The sequence below is a fragment of the Equus caballus genome, chromosome 19 (genome assembly GCF_041296265.1).
Source record: "Equus caballus isolate H_3958 breed thoroughbred chromosome 19, TB-T2T, whole genome shotgun sequence".
NCBI classification, from domain to species: Eukaryota; Metazoa; Chordata; class Mammalia; order Perissodactyla; family Equidae; genus Equus; species Equus caballus.
In genome coordinates this window covers 997,670-1,015,190 of record NC_091702.1, presented here as the reverse complement: position 1 = coordinate 1,015,190, position 17,521 = coordinate 997,670, and the positions used below count along the sequence as shown (strand labels likewise).

General features: G+C 39.0%; 1 protein-coding gene and 1 long non-coding RNA gene across 2 annotated transcripts in view; one reads left to right on the top strand and one right to left on the bottom strand.

The window, feature by feature from the left end:
- Positions 1-6,260, top strand: part of LOC138919034 (uncharacterized) — a 111,956-nt gene extending 105,696 nt beyond the window's left edge. Inside the window, 1 exon segment of the mRNA XM_070242995.1 lies at positions 3,954-6,260. Within this exon segment, the coding sequence (XP_070099096.1) occupies positions 3,954-4,906 (953 nt within the window). The 3' untranslated portion in view covers positions 4,907-6,260.
- Positions 1-17,521, bottom strand: part of LOC138919036 (uncharacterized) — a 37,948-nt gene that overhangs the window by 11,952 nt on the left and 8,475 nt on the right. The gene's annotated exons all lie outside the window — the stretch shown is intronic.

Below are 17,521 nucleotides of genomic sequence, written 5' to 3'. Positions count from 1 at the left end.
TAGAGAAGGAAGTCTGATGAGCACCTCAGAAAAGACTTGTTTGGATGACCAATAGCCAATGTGTGAGTCAGCGTGGGCCTATCCTGGCCTCTCTATTTCACTTCTATACTTGTTCTGCCCACAAGCCTCTGCAGAGGAAATTTCAGGTAAGGTAATGTTGGTGTTTCAGGTATCCATGAAATCCTTTTCAGAAACTGGCGCACACTCTGACATTGTCAGTTTATGTCCTCATTCCTTAAATATGAAGGTGATATTAGTCAGTTCATGAGGAAAGCTGCCTGATGAGGCAGAGGAAAAAAAAGCCAGTTGAGAGCTGCAAATTGGAATGGGAAATTATTATAAAAGCTACCTGGGGCAGAAAGAGAGACGACATGAATCAGATGATGGAAAAGTTACGCTACAGAGATTTACAGAGAAAAATGGGGAAAAAAATGAGGAAAGAGATAGGAAATATATGAATATTTTAGTAAAAGGGAAATGTGTGGATGTCTGGTTAGGGCTGGAGTGATCAGGGGGCATGCGGAAGATTTGGGCCCTTAGTCCACAAGAAGCTGAATTTGAAATAACAGTGTGAGGTGACAGCCAATATAATGATACTAGGCTGCATTAATATGGAGAGAGTTAATACATGTGACTTCTTTCTTATGGTCAAATTATACTTTAAAGAATACGTTCTGTTCTGAATTCTTCACTTTAGAAACTAAGTAGATAGTGTGGAATGCATGGAGAGCTAGGGAAACATTTAGGAGGAAAAACACAAAGAGGGATAGAGTGGATATTTTGAGGATCAATGTAGATTAGTATTTTGCACTAGGCTTCACCATGGCTGCCAACTCTCATTTTGAGAAGTGTGCATATGAGAATTAGATACAGGGCTGATTGGGAGATTTGGTTGATTAAATATTATAATCCTAGTTTTATCAGCCTGATCTATAATTTGAAGGCTCTCAGGTCTACCTAGGACACATATCCTGTTTGTTTTTAAGTACATAAGTACAATGGCTTTATTATGTTTCAACCTGGCACCTATTCATATTTCTTTAAACTATTCTTAACTTCCAAATAAAGACAGTACTGAGTTTTCCTTCCACCTAACATGATAAAGCTTTCCATGTACAATGAAAAACATGTTAACCTTTTCTCAAGAAGAGGATATAAAAGACACTGTGCCTTTCCCCATAAGAGGATACAAAATCCTTTTAGGTTTTTAGGCAAAATTCATTTACTCCTATCTGATTCATACCCCTCCTTTTATGTCATATAACTTAAATACCGAGATATGAATCTAACCATTTTGCTATATCGTATGTTAGAAAAGGTGATGATGGAGAGGATGAAGACAAAAATATTTAGTTAATATATGTGAACCAAACGTTCATATCAAAACAAGGAAGAAAGGGCTGTACTGTTACAGTTTTGTTTTGCAGCAGCTCACATGAGCACGGCTGGTGTTTACAGCTGTCTTCATTCACTCCCCATTTCATATTCCCTTAGTGTGCAGCTGGTCAGCTTCCTTGTCAGGTGAGGTGACACCAACTTCATTCCGGAATGATCTGGGCCCTTAGTAGTCCTGTCTGAATTGGGTGGTTATGGGTTTCCCCTGACTTTCATCACAAAGAGGCTCCCTAGAACATCTCCTGCATTGCAGACATGCTCCTCCTTATCTCCATGGTGTAGTAGCAACTGAATTTCCCCTTGCTACTCAGGATCGGTCACATCAGCCAGTATATAGTACCTCCTTAGCTTGTTGATTCAGTGATATGTGGAGCCAAAAGTGGCAGGGTAGCAGGCTCAATTATCAGTAAATGAAATCCTTGTTGTGTCACCTGGTAGAAAAATACTTCCCTTTGGAACAAAGACCTCTAACGCAGCAGAGCCTAAAAGTGCAGAAACAGGAAGCAAAGATTTTCCTGGTGGATCATAATTATAAATTTTATAGTGAGAGGACTCATTCCCATTTTTACCTATTGATGCCTGGTCCCGAGAAACTGATTGATGGAAGAAACAGCATCAGAAATTAGATGCAGATTAACAGGATTTACTGCATCCTGGAGGACATTGTCCCAGCCATATGAGGTGTTTCCGACCAGCTGTTGCCATAACCGAGTCTTCAAAAGCCCTTTCCACCATCATATTAAGCCAGTTGTTTTAGGAAGATGGAGAATATGCTAAGACCAGTGGATTCCATGAGCATGGGCCCATTCCCACACTTCATTTGCTGTGAAATGAGTTCCTCAGGCAGAAGCAATGTTTCATGGAGTACCACTATGGTGAGTAAAGCATTCTATAGGTCCACAGGTGGTTTTTTGGCAGCAACTGTACGCAAGGAAGGCAAATTTATATCCAGAGTAAGCGTCTGTTGTAATAAAAACAAAGCACTGGCCCTTCCACGATGAAAGTTATCCAGTTGACCCACTCTACCACCAAGTAGCTGGCTGTTCTCCTGGATAGTAATACCGTATCAAGGACGCAATCTTGGTCTCAGTTGCTGGCAGGTTGGGCACCCAACAGTGGAACTTGGTGAGTGGAAGTCCATGTTGCTGAGTCCATGTGTAGCCTCCATCATGTCTTCCATGGCTACCTTGTTTGTGGGTCCATTTGCATGAACAGGAGTGACTGAGGAAGAGTCCTAACTGACATCCACAGAATAGGTTAGCACGTGGATAGGAGGACTCATTCTGTGGACAATAGTAATGGGCATTTCTTCCCTGTTTTTTATGAATGTTTGGCATGATTTTGGTTGTATGCAGGATAGTTATACCATGTTAGGCAGGAGGATGACTTTGTCCTGTTTATTTTGTGATTAAGTGTGCTTTAAGGAGATGTGTATGTGTACCAAATTGACATGGGATGGACTCTGGTCGCTTTGTAATGTGTCAATGTGGCTAGGATGAACTACATTTCCCAGAGTTCCCACGTTTGTGTGTTTCTGGCTAAGAGGAGCCACAGGAAAGATTCTCAGGGAGATGTCGAGGCAGAAGGGAAGCAGCTGCTGTGTTGTTTACAGACCGTAAAGTTGGTGATATGCTGCCTCACCTCACTCTTGTGAAGCAGCATCTGGGCCTGAGATTGGCTCTACCTTGCCCTCAACCTTCCTTTAGCATCTGTGACTTCTGGGCCAGGTGTGTGTGTTCAGCCTCATGAAGAAGGACCCCAGCTTCCACAAGATAGCCATACCACAAATTCCAGAGACAGCAAGAAAGGACATGAATTTCAGTCCACGTTGCAGGGTCACAGCTGAAGCATGTGGGTTCCAGCCTGCAATTGATCTACCACACTTCATACCCATCTTCCCTTCGTGACTGCTTGCCACAAGGCCTATCAATGTCCAGCATCAGACACAAAGGTAACAGCCTCACACAGACTGCTTAACCAGCTTTCACACTTTCACAGGGCCAAATTTCCATACAATCTATTAAATGTATATGTCTACGTATCTATCAATTTCTTAGTGGTTCAGCTTCTCTGGTTAAACCTTGACTGGTATAATAAGCAAAAATAGTATTCATGTATTATTTATACATATAAATATAATATATAGAAAATTTATTGTATACATAAGGATAAAAGTACAAATGTTTACAAAAATATGAAACTGTATATATGTGTTTACATATTTTATAAAAGTGTATTTGTGTGTATATGTACTTATAAAATATATATATAGGTGGTTATATATTTCTTACTTAATGAGGAGAGACTATTGTTTTGAAGTTTGGCACTTAAAGGGGCCAGAAGATTCTAGAATTTCAGAGTGACCATGTTTGTGAAGAGAAATTTGAAGTTCTCACTTTTTCTAAATGGTTACTTCAACAATTTGACCTGTTGTATAATTAGAAATAGAAAAATTTTTCTTCAAAGATTCTTTTGTAGATCAAAAGGTCATATTGTGAGGTATGCTGAACCCCAGTATTTCTGATGTCGCTCTTCCTTTCCACTTCCTGTTTCCCAAGGGACACAGAAAGGGGAGATGTGGCAGAGGAATCAGACCTCTCTGGCAGACTTCATCCTTGAAGGTCTCTTTGATGACTCCCTCACCCACCTTTTTCTTTTCTCCTTGACCCTGATGGTCTTCCTGATTGCAGTGAGTGGCAACACCCTCACCACTCTCCTCATCTGTGCAGATCCCCCGCTTCATACACCCATGTACTTGCTGCTCAGCCAGCTCTCCGTTATGGATCTGATGTATGTCTTCACAACCGTCCCCAAGATGGCTACCAACTACCTATCTGGCAAGAAGTCCATCTCCTTTGCCGGCTGTGTGACCCAGCACTTCCTCTATTTGTCTGTGGCTGGTGCGGAGTGTCTCCTCCTAGCTCTCATGTCCTATGACCGCTATGTTGCCATCTGTCATCCACTGCATTACACTGTTCTCATGAACAGAAGGGTGGGACCGATGATGGCTGTCATGTCATGGTTGGGATCATCCATAAACTCCCTATTTCACACAGTGTCCTTGATGCACTTCCGTTTCTGTGGGCCTCTAAAAAGCCACCCTTTCTATTGTGAGTTTCCAGCTGTTGTGAAGTTGGTACGTGGAGACATTACTGCTTATGAGACCACTGTGTGCGTCAGCAGTGTCCTGCTTCTCCTCCTCCCCATCTTTCCAATTTGTACATCCTGCATCTTCATCCTCCATAGTGTCACTCAGATGCATTCAGCTGGGGGTAAGAGAAATGCCTTTGCCACTTGGAGCTCTCACCTCACTGTGGTTTCCCTCTGGTTTGGTGCCTACATATTCTCATATATGAGGCCCAGGTCCAAGCGCACACCATTGCAAGGCGAAGTTGGTTCTGTGTTCTACAGTATCGTTACTCCCACACTGAATCCTTTAATGTATACTCTCTGGAATAAGAATGTAGCGAAGGCTCTGAGGAGAGTGCTGGGGAGAGATGTTATCACTTAAAGACAGCAATTGCAGTTGCTCTGAGTGTAAGAGAGGAATGGGATAACCTCCTCGGATTGATCTGGGCAAGCCCCTAAGAGTTTTCAAGGGTCCATATCCCTGATGACTGCTGCATAAATGAAGTGGTCAACACACAATTCCAGTCTTCTAACTTGGTCTCAGGCCTCCAAGCACTATAGAGTACTTACCTTAGTCCATTCGGGCTGCTGTTACAAAAATACCATAGACTGGGTGGGTTAAACAACAAACATTAATTTTTCACCATTCTAGACACTGAGAAGCCCAAGATCAAGTCTTGAAAGTGGTAGACCCTGTTTCATTTCCTTTTTATCTCTTTTTAAATGTAAGCTTGCCCTAATGTGTTTCCCTGAGTAACCTATCCAAATGGCACTCACCCTTCTCTGTCCCCTGCATCCACGTTGTAACCCTTCTTTGCATGATTTTGCACTGTATTGTTATATTATATTTTTTGTCTGTTTTACTAGAATGTAAGCTCCCTGATGGCTAGGACTTTGTTTGGGTTACTATTGTCTCACCAGAGACAATAAAACAGCCTGACATGAAAGAAGTGATCAATGAGTATTTGTTACATGGATAAATAAGTGACAGGACATACATTGCTTTACTATCCCCATGACATTAATGAAGTCTCATTCAGAGAGGGGAAGAGACCTAAAAATGTATAACACAATTGATGACTTTGTAAGACTCATTTTGTGTCAGATATTCAGGGATTAATACCAGTCAAATTCAGAGGGCTAATATCTCCATGAACTTTCCTGAGGTGTAGTAGTCTGAGGGATGCCAAAATGAGGGACAAATTTCTATATCATACTACCTCTCCTAGATAAAAATGTCAGGAAGCCCTGGGACCTTCTTCAGAAGAATGACCCTTAAGGTTTGACAGCACAGCTGTACTCTCTTTGACAAGTAAGTATCTTCCCTTTGAGAAACAGCTTTTGGCATTTTGTAACCAGGTGAGCCAATGATCATGAGTTGGGTGTCATCTCAACCACCTAGCCCTAAGGTTGAATTTACCCTGTAACACTCCACAACCAGGGGGAATTAATATTTACAGAAACTGGGCCTGGGTGGTTTCTGAAGGCACAAGGGTGTTGCATACACAGCCGGCTCACAATCCCAGTTAGAGACAGGGGATTGTTCCTCAGCTACCTCTCCCTCGACACACGCAACTATGACGTTGTCAGGAATCCTATAAAATCATTGGAGAATGAAACAATCTAAGTGAAGAGTACGGATGGTTATTTGTGTATTTCTGGCATGTGCCAAAGTAAATAATACAGTTTTTATGTGGGCTCCTTTTGAAAAGAGATATAAAACTATGTTATTGTAATCATTGTTTATATGTTCTGGATATTAACTGCTTAGCCAATGGATGGTTCACAAATATTTTATCTCATTCCATAGTTTGTCTTTTCCCTCTGTTGGTTGTGTCTTCTGATGAACAGAACTTTTAAATGTTGATGTATTCCAATTTATCTACTTTTACTTTTGTTGTCTGTGCTTTTTGTGTCATATCCAAGAGGCCATTGGCAAACCATGAAGCTTCACCCCCAGATTTTCTTAAGCATTTTACAATTTTGGCTCTTACATTAGATTTTGGATATATTTTCAGTTAACTTTTGTATATATTGTGTCAGGTAAGGGTCCAAATTCATTCCATTTACAAAAAGAATCAAAAAGTATAAAATATCTAGGAATTAACTTAACCAATGAATTGATAGAGTTGTCCAGAGAAAATAGAAAACACTGCTTAAAGAAATTAAGGAGACATAAATAACTGAGAAGATATTCCGGGTTCAGGTTTGTAACACTTACTGCTATTATGATGTCCATACTACTGAAAGTGACCTACAGAATCAATGCAATCTTTACCAGAATCCCACTGGAATTTATTCAGGAAAGAAAAACCTATCCTAAAATGCATATGGAAACAAGGGACCTCAAATAGCCAAAACAGTCCTGAAAGAGAATAAAGCTGTGGGACTCCCAGTTCCTGATTTCGAGACTTTAATTCAAAAGCATGGTGATCAAAACAGTGCAGCCCTGGCATAAAGACAGGCATATCAACAAACGGAACTGAACAGAGAGCTCAAATACGAACCTTCACCTATATGGGCAAATGATTTTCAACAAGGGGGCAAGGTCATTCAATAGGGAAAGGACAGTTTGTTTCGCTAAATGGTGCTAGGAAAACTGGACATGCAAAAGAATGAAGTTGGACGCTTACTTTACACCATATACAAAAATAACTGAAAATGTATCAAAAAGTAAAACGTAATAGCTAAAACTACAAAACTGATAGAAGAAATCATAGAAGAAAATGTTTATGACATTGTATTTGCCCATTGATTTCTTGGATATGATAGAAAAACACAGGCCACAGAAGTAAAAAGAGATAAATTGGACAACATCAAAATTTACAGTTCTGTTAAGCACAGGACACAATCAGGAGAGTGAAAAGACCACCTATGGAATGAGATAAAATATTTGTAAACCAACTGTCTGATATATATATCCAAATATATAAAAATGACTACAACTCAAAAGCAGCAATAAAACAACCTGATTAAAAAATGATCAAGGAATTGTCTAGACATTTCTCCAAACAAGTTGTACAAATGGCCGACAGTCACATGAAAATATGTGCAGCATCACTAATCTTTAGGGATATGATTAGGAAAAATCAGCTCATATTGGATTAAAGACTTAAAAGTAAGACCTGCAACCATAAAATCTTTAGAAGAAAACATAGGGGATAAGCTCTGGGACATTAGTCTTGATAATGATGTTTTGGGTTTAATACCAAAAGCAGAAGCAACAAGAAAAGCAAAACTAAACAACTGGGACTACATCAAACTAAAGGACTTCTGCACAGCATGTGACACCACCAACAAAATGAAAAGATAACCTAGAAAATGAGAGAAATATTTTCAAATAATAAATCTGAAAATTAGTTACTATCAAAAACACACAAAGAACTCATACAACTCAATAGCAATACACCCCAGATAAATGCAAATGAAAACTACAATGAGATACCACCTCATGCCTGAAGAATGGCTTGTTAAAAAGACAAGAAATAACAAGTGTTGGAGAGGATGTGGAAAAAGAGAATCAATGCGCACTGTTGGTGGGAATGTAGACTGGCACATCCACCATCGAAAACAGAGTGGAGATTCCTCAAAAAATACAAATAGAATCACCATATGATCCAGCAATTCTATTCCTGGGTATATATTCAAAGGAAGTGAAATCACTATCTTGAAAAGATGTCTGCATCCCCATGTTCACTGTAGTGTTATTTATAATAGACAAGACATGGAAACTACTGAAGCGTCCATCTATGGATGAATGGATACAGAAAATGTAATATATATATATACAATGGGATATTAGTCAGCCATAAAAAGGAAGGAAATTCTGACATTTGTGACAACAGGGATGGACCTTGAGGGTGTTATATTAAGTGAAATAAGCCAGACAAAGAAAGACAAATACTGTGCAATTTCACTTATATGAGGAATCTAAAGAAATGGAACTCAAAGATACAGAGAAGAGATTGATGGTTGCCAGAGCTGGGGGTGAAGGTGGTCAAAAGTTAGAAACTTTCAGTTGTAAGATCAATAAATTCTGGGGATGCAATATACAGCATTGTGACTATAGTTAACAATGCCATATTGGGGGGCTGGCCTGAGGGCATAGTGGTTAAGTTCACATGCTCCGCTTTGGTGGTCCAGGGTTCACCAGTTTGGATCCTGGGTATGGACCTAGTACCGCTCATCAAGCCATGCTGAGGTAGCGTCCAACATAGAAGAAGTAGAAGGACATAATATACAACAATGTACTGGGGTTTTGGGAAGAAAAACGAAAAAAGATAAATATTGGGAACAGATGTTAGCTCAGGGCCAATCTTCCTCACCAAAAAGCACACACACAACACGAAATACCATATTGAATATTTGAAAGCTGCTAAGAGAATAGACTATCAAAGTTCTTATTCTGACACATGCTACAACATGGATGAACCTTGAGGAAAATATGCTAAGTGCAATATGCCATCCGTGAAAAGACACATACTATATGATTCCAATTATAGGAGATGCACAGAGTAGTAAAATTCATAGAGATAGAAAGTAGAATAGTGGTTGTCAGGGGCTGGGGAAGGAGGGTTTGAGGAATTGTTCCATGAGTACAGAGTTTCATTTTCAGAAAATGAAAAGACTAAAATTTGTTGCACACAATGTGAAAGTACTTAAAAGTACTGAATCATACAATTAAAATGGTTAAGATGGTAAATTTTGTTATGCGTATTTTATCACATTTAAAAATTTTATGTACAAAGCACAGACAGGGCACTCTCATAATTAATGAGATATTTGTCTGGATCGCAACTCGACTTTTGGTGGTGAACACAAGGTAGCCTATATAGAAGTCAAAATATAATGATACAATTGAAATTTATATAATGCTATAAATCACTTTTACCTCAATAAAAAGATAAAGTTCATATGAAATATTAAAAAAAGTATGATCAGAAATGTACCACCAACATAAATTTTTTTTTCTGCTTTATCTCCCCAACCCCCCCCCCCCAACCCCGTACACAGCTGCATATCATAGTTGCATGTCCTTCTAGTTGTGGGATTAAATTTTAACAGATAAAATCTTTAGGAACATTTCCACTAAAACCAAGAGCAATAAAAGCTCACAATTATGACTACTGTTGGACATTGTACTAGAGAATCTTGCCAATGCAATAAGAAAGCAATAAGGATAAAGCTTGAGCAGAAAGAATCGTTTTATTGTTTTTCACAGCTTAGAAGTCCAAGACAATCAACTTACAAATCAATGGAAGCAACAAGTAACCTCCAGAAATGTACGACAAACAATACACTATGTAACAACCCAAATGACCAGTCCGAAATAGAATAAAACATTGATAAATAAAGTGAAAATGGTGAGATAAATGGGGATAAAACACATTCTTGAATGGGAAACATTTTATTGCAAAGAAGTCAGTTCTTAATAAAATTAGTCTTTAAGTTCAATAAATTTGAATCTGAATCTCTTAATGTGTATTATGGACTTTGCCAAAACAATTCTAAAAGTCAAATCAAGGAGAAAATTTGTAAGAATGAACGCAAGATAACTGAAAAAGAGCAGCAAGCAAGAACAGGTGCTATCAGCTGTCAGAACATGCTCTGAAATAGAGAAAGTGAAAACAGTGTGGTATTCATTCAGGGAAAGAATCAATGAAAGAACAGTGAGTCCAGAACACAGATTTATATACAGGAATCTGATACTAATAACCGTGACATTCCAAACCAGGAGAAGATGTTAGAACATGTAGCTACCCATGGCAGGATGTGGGGCAAGAACTCTTTAAGGTATCATATAATTTTCAAGCTTTCTAAATGTTTCATGAAGTCCGTGAATTAAAATCTTGTATTTATTTTCTGTGAGAGTTTGTTTTACCACTTAATCCTGGCAGGGTGTTCCTATCTGGCTTCAGCAGAATATTATAGCACTTGGGGGCAAAGATGCATCGTAGTAGCCCAGCACTGGAAGCCAAGATAGAAAAGATCTCTGCAGCTACCATGCTCTTCCCCTTGGTGCTTGTATACGGGGGAGAAAGGTGATCCAGACACCACAGAACACCAAAATGCTGAATGTCAGGTACTTGGCTTCACTGAAATTGTCAGGAGTCTGCTGGCCAGAGAAGCCAAGGTGAAGCTCACGAGGGCCAAGGAACCCAAGTAGCCTAAGGAAAGGTAGAAATGATGACAGAGCCCTTTTTGCACACATGATAAGGAGCGTAGGCTCAGAATGTGCATCTAGGTGAACAAAAGGGAGAAAATCACTTGAATCGATGAGCAGATGGGAATGATGGAATTATGTGCCCCTGACAGCATCCACTGCCTTATCTTTCTCCCTGGTGTTGTGATCTTGAAAGCCAGAACTACAGCGATGGTTTTATCCAAAATCTGGAAACAGCTACAGTCCACATGACTCCAATGTCATTTGTTGCAGGATGCAAGTGGAAGTGTTGGGATGGCCCTTGAAGAGCAAGGAGCACAGGAAGCAGAGGATGAGGCATTTGAGAAGGATGTAACTGAGAGACTGGTTATTAGCTTTGACTGTGAGGGTGTCCCTGTACTTCAGAAAAATCCTAAGAACCACAGATCTTAGGGCAGACAGACAAAGGGCTGCACAGGCAAGTACCATCCCCAGAGGATCTTCGTAGGCCAATAAGGTCACAGTCTTTAAGAGGCAATGACCTTGATTACGATTTGGGTATTGATTGTCTGGATATGTCATACATTGCTTCATACCTAGCAAGAAAAGCAAAGTGCCGTTAACTTGGGTTCAGTGATTCTCATGAGCCCCAGAATACTCACATTTGGACAAATTGCTATAATTAGACACCAAACTAAAGAATGTTATAGGAAGAAAAATTCCAAGTTAATGCTGTCTATTTTTTTCTTGCTATATCAAAGGCCAAGGAGCCCTAACATCATCTCTTTTGTTCATCTTCCAGACACAGAGGAACAAGTTTTAACTTACAAATAAAAATTACACCCATCTATACCACTTAAATAGAGGTAGGATTGCACATATCCTGGATTCATTCACTCAAAGGAAAGCATTTATTGATAACCTCTAGTGACGCATGGAGCTTCCAAAGTTTTGCAGATATAGAGATGGCCAAGACGTGAACTGTCACTTAAGCTTCAAAATTGCATTAATTCTGATAGCCAAATAATTAAAAAACATCTCCTATTCATTATAGCTTCTACTATTTCTGTTCAGATTTGAATCCCTTCTATTTTAACAAGACAACTCCCTAACGAGTCACCCTATCTTCTGTCTTGAAGCCCTCTTACGTCTCATCAACTCAATTGTACTAATTAAGGTTTCTATTATTTAAACCCATTCACGTACCTTTCTCGCTTAAAATGCCACAATTATTCTCACATTTGTAAAGAAACAAGTCTCAAACATTAGTGCATATTAGAATCACCTGGAGGGCTTGTTAAAGCAGAGTGCTGGCCCACACTATCAGAGTTCCTGATTTGGAAACTCAGAATTTACATCTCTAATAAGCTCCCAAGTGATGCTGATGCTGTTGGTATAGATACTACACTTTGAGACCCACCATTCTAGGTGGAATCCAAACTCCTAGCAATGCACAAAAGGTCCATTATTATCTAGGTTCTACCTACCTCTCCTGTAGCAACTTTTTTGTGAGGGATTGGATAGCAAGGATAAAGGAACAAATTTTAATGTGCGCGGGTGCTATTCCAAGCAATTTACTTGACAGATGAAAAAATATATCTCAATTCTCCCACAGTCTGTGAGGTAGCTAGACGGTATCGACTCATTTTTCAGAGAAAATAATTGAGGCTTAAAGAGCTTCAGTAACGCACCTGAGATCTTGGAGATAGTGAAGGCTGGGCTGGGATCCAGACTTCAGAGCAGGAGGTCAGACTAGGGTGAGGGAAGTGAGATCCCAGAGGTGCAAAATTTAAGGAAGCACTCACTTTCAGGTGCCAACCCCGCCCTTGCCTGACCCTGAGAGTGAGTGCCTCCTTAAATTTTGTCACCCAGGCACCTCACCTACCTTTCCCTAGTCCTGGCTCTACTCAAGACTGTCTGACTTCAAAGCAGATGATCTTCCCATTACATGCCTTTTGCTAAATTTAATGTTCATCACCACCTTTTCTCTTAAAAAGTTGTAATTCTCATAAAATTATAGGGTTTAGATAAATTTCTGTATTTTGATACTTTTTCTCAAGAGGAGTTCCTATAGGTTTAAGTTCATAAATTTAATTCATCACTAAAAAGAAAACTGTAGGCCAACCTCATTTATGAAAACGCTAAATCCTTAAATAAAATATTAGATAATGTATTCAGGTCCATTAAAAAGTAACACATCACAATTAGGGCTTTTTAAATGCTTTAATGGAAGAACTTGAAAGAACATTCAACTTACAATGAGGTAGAACTGAGTTCAAAATTGTCCAAAAGTTCGCATTGATTTTACACTGAATTATAATAAACAAAAAGAAATAACAAAAACTCTGAAGATTTCTTTTTAAAAAATTTTATGGTGTAGTTCAAATTGGCTGAAATTTGTCTCTGAATGTTTGATGAGATTCCCATGTGAAACCTATCTGGACCTAGTGCCTTTTTTGGTTAATAGCCTTTTTACAGCTTTTAACACTTAAAATCTTAAAAGAAATCCGTCTTTAAATCTTAAAATGCTCCATTAACCTCATATCTGTGTGTATAACTTCTCTTTCTCTCTTCCTGGAACCTCTTTTCTTCCCTTCTACACCTAACTATCAACCATGTCTCTAGACTGAGCTGGAATCATCTCACCTGAGTAGCATTCCTTGCTCGTGTAAGGCTTATTGATTCTATATTTCCCAACACATCTTATTTCTATTTCTACAATCAAGTTTTACACTTTATTGCAATTTTTATTTACTTGCCTGCTTATTTTATTAAGCTGGGGATGTTCAATGGAAACGTGGTTTATTTGAAAGAAAATGAGATTTGGACTTATAATAGTATTAAAATTTGGGCTCTTCCACTTACTAGGGGTCTAATCTTATTAACCAATTTTGTTAAAAATTATTAAAAAGTTTGAAATAATGTAAGAGGGTGACTGAATGCATTTTCAGTGGCATACTCTAGCATCGTCTAACCAGCCAACACAAGCGTTATTTATTTATCTAGGACTATATATCTGTTTGACTTAATGATTTATTGTTTCATTAGAACCCAAACACTGTGTAGTTACATGTTAATCTGTACATTGTTGGGGAGTGGCAGCCAGGAGAAAGATAAACCCAAAGATTATGGTTTTATTGCCCTGTAGGACATTAACCATTTTTCTATGTAACCTAGCAATTGTATTCTAACATTCTTTTGTTGATGTTGTATTGTCAAAAATGCTTTTAGTGGGGCTGGCCTGATGGCTTAGCAGTTAATTTCATGTACTCTGCTTTGGTGGCCCTGGGTTCACTGATTGGGATCCCAGTCACAGACCTCCACACTGTTTATCAAGTCATGCTGTTGCAGGCGTCCCACATATAGAGGAAGATGGGCACAGATATTATCTCAGGGCCAATCTTCCTCAGCAAAAAGAGGAGGATTGGCAGCAGATGTTAGCTCAGGACTAATCTTCCACACCAAAAAAATGCTTCTAGTGATGAACTATAGAAACCGCTGTTTCACAAAAAAGGTTTGTGGTTCTTAGAACCACTTTTATCATCTCATTGATTTCCACATTAATTAATTAGTTAAATAAAATCATTGATACGTGTTTATTCCATAATGTTGAAAGTCATGGACTTAATTTTTAAAAATTTATGCTCAAAGTGCACTAAACTCACAGAAAAATAGTAATGATGATACACTTACCCCCATAGCTATTTTTATGGGAAAAAATGAGTATATGTGTATGTACCTGCACCATAGTCTCTCAATAACTAGTATTTGTATTTAGCATTACTTTCTCTTTATCTGGTATGTTGCACCTAATAGGAACTCAATATTGATTTCTTGAACATATGTATCGTTGAATACAAATACAGTTACTTGTTGAGTAACTGACTGAATTATCAACAACGAATTGGCAAAAATAGCCACACTTACATCTTCAATGAGCCTAAATTTCTAGGTGTTAATTGACACTGAAATGCTAAGTTTTGGTCTGTTTTCCTAAGTCTGAGCTGTCTAACTTTTTATCTAGACTTTTTATTTTAAGGTAATTGTCGATTCGCATGCAGTTAGAAATAACACAGGGTGATCCCGTGTACCCGTTACCCAGTTTCCTCCAATGGTAACACCTTGCAAAACTCTAGTACAATGTCACCACCAGGATATTGACCCTAATATTCATTCATTGGTGAAACTTTCTATTTCTTTGCTGAGGCTTTCCACTTTTTCATTTCTCTCAAGCATGTTCATAATTGCTCACTGGAACATTTTTATGATAGTTCCTTTAGAATATTTATTAAATAATTCTGACATCTCTGTGATCTTGGCGTTACCATCTATCGGTTTTCTTTCTGCACTCAGTTCAGATCTTCCTGGTTCTTGTTATGATGAGTGATTTTTGATGGAAACCAGAACATGTTGGGTATTGTGATATGCAGCTCTGGATTTTATTTAAACCTTCTATTTTATCTGGCTGCTTCTGCCAAGGTTCTGGCTAGGAAAAGGAAAAAGTGGTTCCTTGTTACTGCAGGGGAGGGAGAAGTCCAAGATTTCCACTCAGCCTCTGTTGACACATGATGAGGGAAGATGTCCCCATTTCTTCTGGGTGGGGTAGGAGTTCTGATTCCCCACTAGGCCTCCATGGCAGCTCCCTGGTTGGGAGGAGTGGGAGTGCCCCCTTACTGCTGCCCATGTGGCTTCACTACCCTGAGACAGAAAGGGAGCCTTGTAACTACTGGACCATGATGGAAGCCCTCACTCTCCACTTGGCCTCCTCTAAGACAACACCTGTTGGGGGGGAGGGGTGCTTCATTGTTGGCATGTAGGGGGAAGTCTATGCACCCCACCTGGCAGGAGAGGGCCTGGGCACTGCCCAGAAGTGAGAAATGTCCTGTCTGTCCACTTGGCCATCTCTGATACCACCCTGGCAGCTTGCCTTGTTGCAGGTGGAAAGGGTGGCTGTCCACACTCCCCACTTGGCCTTTCCTGGTGAGAGTGGGCCACAGATTTTGCCATGATGTTTGAGTGGATTAGAGCAGTTCTTGTCTAAAAGTTTTCTGTCTTGCTAGCCTGTCCGTTTCCTGATCTTTTTGATAGAGAGAGCAGACTTTTGTTAGGGCTTTTTAATGTTGTAAGTGCTCCGGCCTTTCCAGGTTGTTGGCTTCTTCAGACCCAAGTCTAGGACATATGAAGCAAAAAGAAATCCCAGGAAACTCACCACCATGGCCTTCCTTGGGTGCCACGGTCCCTACAAGTGTGTCTCTTCTCTCACATTTCAGAATCATCGTAGGTTTGTTTTATATATATGCCCAGCGTTTTAGTTGTACTTAGAGGGCGGAATAGAGAAAAGTGTGTCTGCTCCATCCTTCCAGATGTGGAAGTCCTCTGAGCACTAAGGTTTATGTTCATTCTGAGGAAGAGAAACTTCAGGAAAATCAATTGCCTTTTATTGTTTTGTTTCTACTAACTGCTCACTACTCCTGATCCTTGACATATTTGGATATTTTGTCAATATTGATCTTGATTTTCTTTTATATTTTTCTGTGTATTGTTAATATCTAGAAAAAATTACAATTGACCTATGGAAGAGAAAATAGAAATATTGGTTGATACTGTTATTGAAATTTGGTCTGTGAAGTAAAAAATTTAATTAATTCGTCAAGGAGGCAGCATACTGTGTTGGTTAAATGCATGGACAGTTCAGCCAGATTATCAGGTTGAAATTTGGTTCCACAGTGGCCAGCAGGGTGACTTTGGGTAAGCTCCTGTGCCACCATTTCCTCATCTTTAAATGGAGTTGATATCACTATCTGTTTTTATATGCAGATACTTGTTGTTAAATGATTTGATGTGTGGAAAGCACTTCTTAGAACTGTGCCTAGCATCTAATAAATACTATCCAAAGGTTTGCTATTCCTAACCATTTGCCTATTTATTTTTATTAGACATAATTCCCAGCTGCATGTTCTGTTCTATATTTAAGTGTGTATTTTTGGATAGTATCTCATTTCTTTATTGTTAGAGTTTAAGAACACATTTTAGTGTCTGGAAACAGAAGTCTCCTATCTATCAAAATTCTCTTCCAATATTTTCTCCAAATTATTCTCTGTATCAACTTTAAAATACATTCCATAAAGGTCCACATTTTCAAGCAAATTTCAGTATGAAATGCCTTCGATTTACAAATAAATTTAGTAAGGCTTGCTATCATTCCAATTCCATCAATAAATAAAGGTGTCCTATCAATAAATAATGTCAGCCTTTTGCTTATTCAAAAATTGTATTATATTAACAATTAAATTTTAGAAGTTTTTAAATCAGATTTGCACACTTGCAGTTTATTACTAAGTATTTTAAATTTATTCCTATGTTATTGGGATATTTTTCTGCTATATCTTTAATAGGGTTGTTACTTGTACACGGAAAGCCACTGCTTTTTGTGTGCTTATTTGGAGACGGAACTTCTTCCCAAATTGTGGCAAAAATGCTCATTTTTGCCTGTTCTTATTTTTATTGTTTTTGGTGGAGAATATGGGCCCTGAGCTAACAACTGTTGCCAAAATTCCTCTATTTCCTTGAGGAAAGTTTTCCCTGAGCTAAGAGCTGTGCCTGTCTTCCTCTGTTTTGTATGTGGGACACCAGCAAAGCATGGCTTGATAAGCGATGTGCAGGTCTGCACTCAGGATCAAACTGGAGAACCCCAGGCGGCAGAAGCAGAGCACATGACCTTAACCACTATGACACCGGGCCAGCCCCTCTGACTAGGTAATCACCGTGCATCTCTCCTTCAAGTTACCCAGAGTTATATTACACACTGGTATTATGTGAATGGAATATTTTATCATTCTATCTACATGATTATTG